At 38.7% G+C, this 11,644-nt stretch overlaps 1 protein-coding gene across 2 annotated transcripts in view; it reads left to right on the top strand.

The window, feature by feature from the left end:
- Window positions 1-11,644, top strand: part of atp13a3 (ATPase 13A3) — a 37,184-nt gene that overhangs the window by 20,290 nt on the left and 5,250 nt on the right. For both annotated transcript variants that reach the window (XM_084548623.1, XM_084548624.1), the window contains 21 exons: window positions 177-334; window positions 1,895-2,083; window positions 2,927-2,988; window positions 3,511-3,661; window positions 4,009-4,128; window positions 4,245-4,262; window positions 4,841-4,994; window positions 5,202-5,322; window positions 5,612-5,736; window positions 5,932-6,092; window positions 6,293-6,421; window positions 6,545-6,624; window positions 6,797-6,839; window positions 6,927-7,036; window positions 8,529-8,625; window positions 8,722-8,794; window positions 8,951-9,128; window positions 9,286-9,464; window positions 9,568-9,656; window positions 9,803-9,883; window positions 10,557-10,649. In XM_084548623.1, coding sequence (XP_084404749.1) covers window positions 177-334; window positions 1,895-2,083; window positions 2,927-2,988; window positions 3,511-3,661; window positions 4,009-4,128; window positions 4,245-4,262; window positions 4,841-4,994; window positions 5,202-5,322; window positions 5,612-5,736; window positions 5,932-6,092; window positions 6,293-6,421; window positions 6,545-6,624; window positions 6,797-6,839; window positions 6,927-7,036; window positions 8,529-8,625; window positions 8,722-8,794; window positions 8,951-9,128; window positions 9,286-9,464; window positions 9,568-9,656; window positions 9,803-9,883; window positions 10,557-10,649 — 2,411 coding nt within the window. The remainder of the gene's footprint in view (window positions 1-176; window positions 335-1,894; window positions 2,084-2,926; window positions 2,989-3,510; window positions 3,662-4,008; window positions 4,129-4,244; window positions 4,263-4,840; window positions 4,995-5,201; window positions 5,323-5,611; window positions 5,737-5,931; window positions 6,093-6,292; window positions 6,422-6,544; window positions 6,625-6,796; window positions 6,840-6,926; window positions 7,037-8,528; window positions 8,626-8,721; window positions 8,795-8,950; window positions 9,129-9,285; window positions 9,465-9,567; window positions 9,657-9,802; window positions 9,884-10,556; window positions 10,650-11,644) is intronic.

Below are 11,644 nucleotides of genomic sequence, written 5' to 3' on the forward strand. Positions count from 1 at the left end.
CACAATGTTTTGCTGCATACAAACAACAATAGAAAGAAAGAAAGAAAGAAAGAAAAGATGGACTGTTTTAAGGACACATCATTTTCAACCGGCACTGTGGCAAAGTTAATAATAAAACAATATCTTCATATAGGCAGCTGGATATTTTATGCAAGTCTACTCTCTTCTTCGCCCAGGTTTCAGCACAGCCAAAGGCCAGCTGGTGCGCTCCATCCTCTATCCCAAACCCACCGACTTCAAACTGTACCGTGATGCCTACCTCTTCCTGTTGTGTCTGGTGGCTGTGGCTGGAATTGGCTTTGTATACTCCATTGTCCTCAGTATCATGAACAAGGTAAACTAGATGGTGAAAACTGTACATTAGACAAATGTAATGTTTTGATTTAGGGTCACAGTTCCTACAGTAAAGTTGTGCATAAAACAGAATCCGTTTATGTATAATCATAATAATGACAATATTTACAATATAAGTCTATTAGTGCATTATGTTGGGTAATGCAAATCTTCAAAGCCTAACTGATACTTTTGAATTTGTTATTTTTTATTTTTTTTTACCTTGGAAGTGGTATGTCATAACTGCCAACAATCTGACCTGGAATGTGTTCAGTATAACAGTGTAATCTGTTGACCACTGACCAGTCCACTATGTCCGAGGCTTAAATTGAATTAAAAGATTTTTTCCCTACTGTGTGGCAAAAGCAAGCACACAGTAACTCCCCTGTGTTTCTCTTGTAGCATGTTAGCATCACATTGTACAGCAGATCAATGAATTCCTTCTTCTATAATCTGATAAATCTGATAATCAGTGACTGGTGCTTTGGCACTAGTTTGATCTGCCCACTTGTCTGAATATTTTCTGTGTCTTTTAAGTTTGCAAGACATTGATCTTGTTGTATGTAAGTACATGTACATCCAAAAAGTTTGAATTTGCCCAAAAAGTTTGAATTTGCTCAAAAAGATGATCACATTTTCAGTCAGATACTTTCCTTTTCAAGTCAATACTGTTTATATAAAGTCTAGTGAATTATCAAAAACAGATGTTCAGTCATCCGCTGTGGCCATTGGAAAAATATTTTCTTCTCTGGTTGCAGCATTGCTCAAACGATTTCCTAACAATAGACATCACTGTAATACATGTCTGCATATCTGTGTGCTGCAGTACATGAACTGCTTGAGACATTGTTTTTAGGCTTTTGGTAGTATTATCACCAGACCTCAAGGCAAAAAAAGTGGGTTTCTACATCTCAAATGCCAGACATCTTTAGGCGCTTATATGGTTCTGCGGGACCTAAACACTACGACATACGCACGTAGCCAAGCCAGTGTGAGCCATTTATACTTGTGCGCTCGTCAGTCTGGCTCGCTCTGTAACAACGCCACCCAAACACTAGGCTGCGCTGTGTCTTTTTTGCCAGTCGGTTTCATTTTTGTTTCTACTTCCTGCTTCACTTTCAACAATGGTGACTGAAACTTTCACACGAGTCATACAAATGTCTGTATTTCCAAACGTCCTCAGTTCATTACCGATTCTTTATTGATCCAAAACAATCAATTCGAAAAACTGCAGAGATGAAGAAGCAGCCGGAAATACTAGTGGAAACACACTACTACCTAGCTGACCAATCACAGCTCTTGCACGCACAGCGAGTAGTTACATTTCTGGGGAGGTGCATGTCAGTTAAAGTGCTAGGCTTTGCGTAGGGTCTGCCAAGGTGTCTGCGTTATCGCTGTAGCCTCTGCGTCAACTTAACGCAGAAGTCTAAACCGCATATTACTCTCACAGCAGGATCTTAGCAGCCAATCCGACCTATGAATGAGTATGAACTGTGAATCCCTGCTTGGTGTGGGAATGCTGTTTTATAGTCTGATGAGTTTTCTTTTTTTTACCTGTCAGGTGCCAGCTAAAACCATCATCATTGAGTCTTTGGACATCATCACCATCACTGTGCCACCAGCGCTGCCAGCCGCCATGACCGCTGGTATTGTGTATGCCCAGCGACGCCTGAAACACATTGGCATTTTCTGCATCAGCCCACAAAGGATCAATATCTGTGGGCAGATCAATCTGGTTTGCTTTGACAAAGTGAGTTTGTCACTTATTCAGATTATAGCAAACAAAATGCACATGAATGAGCAGTAGTAGGACTAGAAGGTTTTGAGTAACAAAAGAACTTGAGTCATACACAGTGATGTGAAAAAGTGTTTGCCCCTATCCTGATTTCTTATTTTTTTGCATGTTTGTCACACCTAAATGTTTCAGATCATCAGACAAAATTAAATATAAGACAAACATAACACAAGTAAACACAATATGCAGTTTTTAAATGAAGGTTTTCTTCTAGATTTTTCTAGAAAAACTAGATTGCCCTGCCTGACAAAGACAAAGTGTAGAGTGCACTAGTCAAAGTCCTGACCTGAATCTTATTGAGATGCTGTGACCTTAAAAAAAAAACGGTTTATGCTCGAAAACCTCTTTGCAGATGAGTGGGCCAAAATTCCTCCACAGTGCTGCAAAAGACTCATTGCAAGTTATCACACACGCTTGATTGCAGTTGTTGCTGCTAAGGGTGGCCCAACCAGTTATTAGGTTTAGGGGGTAATCACTTGTAGGTTTGGATTTTGTTTTCCCTTAATAATAAAACCTTCATTTTAAAACTGTATTTTGTATTATCTTTGAATAATATTTAAATTTGAATGAAACATTTAAGTGTGACATCATGCAAAAAACGTTAGAAATCGGGAATGGGGCAAACTGTAACACCAGTGTAGTTAATGTTTAGGATCAGTAAGTGTTGACTTAAACAAAGAAGCAGCTGATAATTTATTTATTTTATTTTTTTCCCTCTACTGTTCTCTGGTTGTCTTGTAAAGATCAACAGGAAATAACAGAGCTAAATTTGGTTGTGTTTCTCATTTCTTCTTCAAGACTGGAACTTTAACAGAAGATGGATTAGACCTGTGGGGAGTCCAGAGAGTTGAGAATGGCAGGTAACTGACCCGTAAACACTGACCCGACTGGAGTGATGTTCTTGTTTTGCCATTTGGATTTTGGTTATACCAGAATGTATTTCACTACGGTTTTGAATCTCATTTGAAAATGGTGACAGGAGTTGGGACATTTCTTATGTGATTATCTCAAAACATCTCGAGTACAATTTAAAAGCTACATGAAATCAGTGCACTGATAAAATATTTGTACAATTTGAAAACTTCATCACACATTGTAATGCATGTTGGTTGAACGGTATGAATCTTATTATTTCCCAAAATTGTGAATGGTAGTTGTAATTTGGGTGGTTATGATATATATATATTTCTAATGTATTAATGTGTAATATATACTGTGTGGATGGACTGTTATGTTTTTTTTTTATACAGGTCATTTAAAACTTGTTACTATGTACATTATTCACATAAAAAATGTCCTTATTCCTTATTGTACGATATGACACCTTTTTTTGTGAGTGAAATTTATATTCCCTTGTCCACCATTGACTTCTGCTTCTCTAGTTTCCACCTGTCAGAAGAAAATGCCTACAAGGAGAATCTTGTCAAATCCCAGTTTGTAGCTTGCATGGCCACCTGCCACTCTCTAACCAAAATAGAAGGCCAGCTGTCTGGAGATCCACTGGACCTAAAAATGTTTGAGGCTACAGGCTGGGTGAGTTGTTCTGTATCTAGCCATAAACTTAACGCCGGTGAGCGCAGCACAATGCCTGATGGATCAGTTTGTTAACCTTTAATAGTTGTATGGGGACCAAAAGATTAGACTTTAGACTTTATGGTACATACAGTATATTACGTCATCATACGTTACATCGTATACCTGGTGTTGGGTCATTTTCCAGAAAATTTTTGCCTTTTCTGAAAAGGAACATTACTTTAAAAAAACAAGTCAATAGCTGTTAAATCAATAGCTGTCACTGTGTGATGCTTTATTTATATATTTATTTATTTATTCATGTATTTTTATTTATTTATTTTATTTTATTTACATTCATTGCTCAGATCCTGGAGGAGGCCACTGAAGAGGAAACCTCTCTCCACAACCGTATCATGCCCACTGTAGTTAAACCCCCAAAGCAGCTGTTGCCCCCAGAGCCCACCGTATCACCAGAACAGGACATGGTATGTTCAGCAAATCTTTAAATAAATAAATATAAATGGACGCTACCATCATAACATAACAATAGCTATGTATTGTTTATCTAAATAACTGGTTTGCTTGCTATTTCTTTGTGTAGGAACTCTATGAGCTCTCGGTAAGTAGTCTTTTTTTTAATATAGTAATTGTAATTTAGTTTCATTTTGCTTTCTTCAGAATTAATTGTTGAAGCTATTTTTACACACTTCAAAAATTAAGAATAAATAGTATCCTTATGTTGGTGATGTATTATGATGTTCATTTTAAGGTGAGACTTTTAAAACATTAAATGGTAAATGGTAAATGGCCTTGCTTTTATATAGCGCTTTTCTACCTATTGGTACTCAAAGCGCTTTACAGTCACAGACACATCTACCCATTCGCTCACACAAGCACGCACACATTCACACACCAGTGCCACGCACTGGGAGCAACTGGGGGTTCAGTGTCTTGCTCAAGGACACTTCGACATGTGGCATTTAATATATGGTCCCCAGTTAACAAACTTGGCAGTCTAATCAACAAAATTATTCTGTAGGTTTTAGTTAAATTTGTCTGAAATGGAGATGCTTTAATGTCTATGGTTCCCCTGAAATGTTTTAAATTTCAGCAGATACCTATTTTGCCTTTATCTTCTCTTTAATATAAATGATTAATTCTGTTGTTTTGTCTTTTCTTGTGTCTTTGCGTGTGCAGTCGGCGTATGAGATTGGTATTGTGCGCCAGTTTCCCTTTTCCTCAGGCCTTCAAAGGATGAGTGTGGTTGCTCGTTTACTAGGGGAGAAACGTATGGATGCCTACACGAAGGGGGCACCAGAAGTGGTCGCAAGTCTCTGCAAGAAAGAGACAGGTGAGCTGTCGGTGTAGCTTATTTGATAATGAGCTTAGATTGGCTTAGATTCCTCAAACTGGAAGCTAACTATGAATGTCTCCTGTTAGACCACTCCAAACCAAACAGATTGTCGATTATCGTTTCACCATTAGTCACAGAAAAGGCATTTGTTGAGACTTCTTTACTTGATGTCTGACTAACTGCACAAATCTCTTTAATACGCAGTGCCAGAAAACTTTGCAGAGGTTTTGGAAGGCTACACTAAGCAGGGTTTCAGAGTCATTGCCCTGGCTCATCGTCGACTTGAGTCCAAACTCACCTGGCACAAGGTCCAGAACATCAACAGGTAATGTATTAATGTATATTGTTGATGTTATTGTTTTTGACCGTCACTTTTAACCTGTTGTAAGAATTTAAAGCTAAAGACTGCTACTGCTTTATAGCCTTCTACTTCACACTGCTGCCTTTAAAAGGTTATTCCTGTGGGACTCCAGGAAATACTCTAAATATTACCATTACTACTATCTAAAATTTGATGAAGGAAGAAGTTAGTTACTGGGAACAATTGTATGTGTATTTTAGGTACTTTGCTAAATACATGCGTGTGAATCTTTTTTTTCTTTTTCTTTAACTAGGGATCATATAGAGGCAAACATGGAGTTCCTGGGTCTTATCATCATGCAGAACAAGCTAAAAGCAGAAACCCCAGGAGTTCTGCAGGACCTTCATCGAGCCAACATCCGCACTGTCATGGTTACTGGTTAGAGCGACACAATAACAACAAGCCAAAATTATTGCATCTCTACAGTCACTAATGTCAAATTTCACACAGATACTGTTCATGGACTTGAACATTACTGGAAACTTCATGGTGTTATGAAAACATAACCTGAAAAGCTGGAAAATCAAAGTGTTAGATTTTGTTAATAGATTATTTGCTTGATCTACTTTCCAGGTGACAACATGCTGACTGCTATCTCTGTGGCCCGGGACTGTGGGATGATCCCCCCTCAGGACACAGTCATTATTGCTGATGCTGTCCCTCCCCATGATGGAAAAGCCGCCAAGATAACCTGGAGATACGCTGACAAACCTAGCAAGACGTCTCGCCTCGAGGTGAAGCAATACGGTGGTTGCTTACATGAATACAAATACATTTGTTTACGAAATGCAATCCATTACAGCAGACTAATAAAATATCACCTTTTAAAAACTATTTTTGCAATTCTTAATTATTTATGTAGTCCAACACTTCAGTTTTGTTTTATTTATGTATTAATGTACTGATCTGATCCCCACGACCGTTACCTTTACAGGAAGTGAATATAAGCCTGGAAGATGTGTGTCACGTAGACGAGCCCAAAACACAAGAGATGTACCACTTTGCTATGAATGGAAAATCATTTGCTGTAATCGCTGAGCATTTCCCTGATGTGCTTCAAAAGGTACGTGATCTTCGAACTGAAAATAAAAATTAATCAAACACTTTAGTTTTTTTTTTACCTGCTGGACCATGGGGACTATTATATCCATGATACCTAGCTGTGGTTGTGTGTTCTTCCCTGTAGCTCGTGCTGCATGGGACCGTATTTGCCAGGATGGCGCCCGACCAGAAAACCCAGCTCATTGAGGCGCTGCAGGGAGTCGAGTGAGTTTTTAATTCAAACACATGATGTACACGATGGTGTGCTGACACATAATCTTTAATATTTGAATCTAACACTAAGTTAAAAGTAATATAAAGAGTAAAGATAATAAATTATTATTTGTGTGAAAAATTGTTTTTTTCCCCCCCCCCATCATTCATAATTTGCTCACAGCTACTTTGTGGGGATGTGTGGAGATGGCGCAAATGACTGTGGGGTACGTACACTTAATTTAAGAGTTTTTAACTGGTGTGAAAATAACACCTTGATATGGGCTTGAATGCATCTGTTTTAACTTGCACAGGCGCTGAAGAGGGCTCATGGTGGAATCTCCCTGTCCGAGCTTGAAGCCTCAGTAGCCTCCCCCTTTACCTCAAGGACTCCCAACATATCCTGCGTCCCTAGCCTCATCAGGTTTTTTTTTTAACCTTCCTTTTATCAACAAGCTGTTCCATAAATAGTAAACAAAAAATAATAATTATGAATAAAAAGTATGAATTGTCAGATTGAGGATGAAAATGGTCACTTTCTAGTTACAATGAAACATTGACTGTTTGTATGGATATGATAGTTTGAAAAATACTACTTAAATTGCATGTATGTACTGTATAGTGTCAATTCAATTTATTTATACAGTGTCAATAACGATATAAATCGTCTCAAGACGCTTTACAATATCCGTCCTGAAACCCCCAGAGCAAGCCTTAAGGCGACGGTGCCAAGGAAAAACTCCCTTTTAACAGGAAGAAACCTTGAGCAGAACCCAGCTCATATAGAGAGACCCATCTGCCTAAGGCCAGCCAGGTAGAGACAGAAGAAAGAGAGAAGAGAACAGCAGGAGAAATGAGATAAACATACATCTATCATAGATACATACAGTACCAGTCAAAGGTTTGGACACACCCTCTCAGTTAATGGTTTTTCTTTATTTTCATGACTATTTACATTGTAGATTCTCACTGAAGGCATCAAAACTATGAATGAACACATATGGAATGATGTAATAAACAAAAAAAGTGTGAAATAACTCCAAATATGATTCATATTTTAGAGTCCTCAAAGTAGCCACCCTTTGCTTTGACAGTGCTGCAAACCCTTGAACTTCTCTCAGTGAGCTGCATGATGTAGACACCTGAAATGGTTTTCACTTCACAGGTGTACCTTGTCAGGGTTCATTTGTGGAATTTCTTGCGTTCTTAATGGGGTTGGGACCATCAGTTTTGTTGTACAGAAGTCAAGTTGGTACACAGCTGACAGCCCTATTTGACAACTGTTAGAATCCATATTATGGCAAGAACCAATCAGCTAAGTAAAGAGAAACGACGGTCCATTATTACTTTAAGAACTAAAGGTCAGTCAGTCTGGAAAATTGCAAAAACTTTGAATGTGTCCCCAAGTGCAGTTAAAAAAACCATCAAGCGCTACGACAAAACTGGCTCACATGAGGACCGCCCCCGGGAAAGAAAGACCAAGAGTCACCTCTGCTGGTGAAGATAAGTTCATCCGAGTCACCAGCCTCAGAAATCGCAAGTTAACAGCAATTCAGATTAGAGCCCAGATCAATGCCACACAGAGTTCTAGTAGCAGACACATCTCTACATCAACTGTTCAGAGGAGACTGCGCCAATCAGAATTGTTCATTCAGGTAGGAGTGGATAATTGCAGGATGCGATGAAGACTGGGCAGGCTGATGAGACCACATCATGTGTTTTAATTAAGGAGAGGGTGAAGAGTGAACTTAAGGTTTCCTCTGTGTTGCCAGTTTGTCCTGTTCAGCTACTTAAGGTGTTAATGATACAGATTAACGGGTACACCATTATTGACACCTGTAGGCATTTAAGTTTCTGGTTGGGAGAGCTATACATTGATCAAAGTGTCTGCTTTGTTCTGTTCTGTTCTGTTTCAGGGAGGGCCGTGCTGCTCTTATCACCTCCTTCTGTGTGTTCAAGTTTATGGCCCTCTACAGCATCATTCAATACATCAGCGTCACTCTCCTGTACTCTGTACGTAATGCTGCCTCCACAGTAGCTATGGAGTCAGTGAAAAATCCAGTGACATCAGTGACCTGTACTGACTGTTTTCACTTTTTCTTTTCCTAGATCCTCAGTAACCTTGGAGACTTCCAGTTCCTCTTCATTGACATCGCTATCATTCTCCTTATTGTCTTTACCAGTAAGTACAAGGAAAAATAACAAAGATAAGGTGTTATGTATTTTTCTTTCACAGTTGATTCTGTCTCTTGCTTTGATGTTTCATAACCAATGCATTTCCCTCATCTCCTGTTTTTTGCCCCTCTTCATCATTTCCCCTGTCCTTACTCCTCTTCAGTGAGTCTGAACCCAGCGTGGAAAGAACTGGTGTCACGTCGTCCCCCATCAGGTCTGATCTCAGGGCCTCTGCTGTTTTCTGTGCTGACCCAGATCCTCATCTGCTTGGGCTTCCAGACAATAACATTCCTATGGGTCCGACAGCAGCCCTGGTACACAGTCTGGACACCACTTACAGAGTGAGTAGCTTCTCTTATTTTTAATAAAGAGCAGCCAAACTAAAAATATCTCGACATTGGAGAACAACTTTTTTTAAGTTAAAATATTGTCTTGTGCATACTCAGTTCTGTATGTCGACCACAGACTAAAAATGTCCCTCGATAATTTCTCACCCAGTGTCTGCAACCTCACATCGCACATTAATGTGTCCGACCTCAACGACACAGAAATCGACGACCACAACATCCAAAATTATGAGAACACCAGCCTCTTCTATGTCTCCTCCTTCCAGTACCTCATTGTTGCCATTGTTTTCTCCAAGGGCAAACCTTTCAGGCAGCCTAGCTACAAGAATTGTAAGAAACTTCCTTCTTAAAACTAATACATGTGTCTTTAAATAGTTACAGTTATACAGCTGTATTGTAATTGTGTTTTTGTGCTTGTGTGTCCTCTCCACAGGGCCTTTTGTGCTGTCTGCTGTGAGCTTGTATTTTTTCCTGCTATTCATCTTGTTCCACCCTGTTGAAACGATAGACGAGTTTTTAGAGGTATGGAGACATTAAAAATGCACTTTGGTAGACTGGCTAGTTTTTATCGCATCAAGCTCTGTGTTCTCTTAATATTTGTGTTTCATTAATGTAATGAAGTGTTGTTTGTGGTCACCACAGCAATGAGCATTTCTCCCTCTGTGCAGATTGTTTGTATCCCATTTGAATGGAGGGTAAAACTTTTCCTCATCATTGTAGTCAATGCCTTGGTGTCCATTTTGGTTGAGGTAAGGCACACAGCAACACACGGTAACAGTAAATGTTTTTTTTCATGTTTTGTCTTTCTTTTTTTCATGCAGTGTGCTCATCTTTGTCTCATTTAGCTTTTCACCAGGATCAGTCTTTTGTGAGGTGAAATTATGACACAAAGTTAAATTGTCTTTAAAGACAAACTGATTTCTATTATAGTAGTGTGTAGGTTGGCTTCTGAAATTTCTCAAAGCAGCATATATTTGTGTTTTCTATTGTTTCTATTGTTCCTGCACTGTTTCATAACAATGCATCATTTATACCTGCTGACTCAGTGGGTCCGTATCACTGTGTCTGGCTGCCCTTGCATACATGCACTTCTTACCATTCACCCGAGACCCTTTAATCTTTTAACTGAATTAAAAAACAAAATTATTCTGCACAAAAATGTTCAGTATGTTTGAGCCAATAGTATTCAGGCACTCTCTTCTCACTAATACATTTCATTTTAACCTCACCTGTAAGATTAACACACAGCTTCACAGAATAAAAAGTTGACATACATAATGTCTTAAAGCTGTGACTCTAAAAATCAGTTGAAGTCCTCTGTGGGGAAAAACAAACAAACAAAAAAAAAAAACAGCAAGAGCTATGTGAAATCAAATTAGCCTCTCTGTAATTCTTTCCCCTGCCCACTGCGCTATTCCATAGACCTTCATCCTTGACATCGTCTTATGGAAGCTTGTGTTCAGCCGAGACAAACAGGGCAACTTTGGCATCACCCCTGCCGCCAAGACACCACAGGTTGGGAAAAACTGACACCTTCTTCTCTAGCCCTTTTATTTTCCTATTGTGTGGTGTTCCCTCCCTCTGTCCCAACTTCTTTCTCTAATGTTTACAGAGCACACTTTTCTAATGTAACTGCTAACCAAGACCTGCATGTGTGAGACCCCTGTCTCATTCTTACCTGTACTCTTCTTCACGTGTCTCCTGATGGGCTTGATAACGGTTCCAATTTTACTCAAAGATCCGTATTGTACTGAATATAACTGCAAGCTATTTTCAATTTTGAAGCTACTGGTGGTCTAAAAGTGTGGTTTTGCACAATCGATGTTAAATTTTAGGCTTTGGAATTAAAGTAAAATGTTGAAATTAAAGTTGTCCGTCAGAATGTGGTAAGGTTCAGCTTCTTTTCCAGCCAGATACAGAAAAATACAAGAAGCAGCAGAAGAAATTATTTGAATCCCAGCATGATTTATTACAACTTCAGCCTTCTTCATGTGAAATAAACCCTTAAGGTGGTGACAACTGAGAAGAGATTTCTGTTGTATAGCTTTATAATGCTGGTCTAGACAGAATTGCATGAATTTGTTGTGACACTGTGAATGATCAAGTTAAACTATAAACCACATAAATATTTATAAAAATATTTATTAGATGCTTATTTAGTTAAAACCATTCAGCTCTGTTTTCTGTGATGACATACCTTTAGTTATTTTTCTGCACAACGCAGAGGGCTCTACTGTTACGTTGTAATATAAATAATATAATATATAATGAATAGCTTGGAGCCAGGTATTGTTTATTTACAAAAAAAAAAGCAAGAAAACAAAATGAAATGGGATTGGGCCTTAGATTGGCTGATGCTCAATACTGAATAATCGGGATCAGATTAGGGGCAAAAAAACAAAAAACAAAAGACTTCATCGGGACATCCCTGGCAGAATTACAGTTTGTAAAGTTCTTAACCAAGTTTCAAGCATTGGATCTCCCACTTCTTGCCAAGTACTCTTTTATGT

Source organism: Chelon labrosus, assembly GCF_963514085.1.
Source record: "Chelon labrosus genome assembly, chromosome: 7".
In the NCBI taxonomy this organism is placed as follows: Eukaryota; Metazoa; Chordata; class Actinopteri; order Mugiliformes; family Mugilidae; genus Chelon; species Chelon labrosus.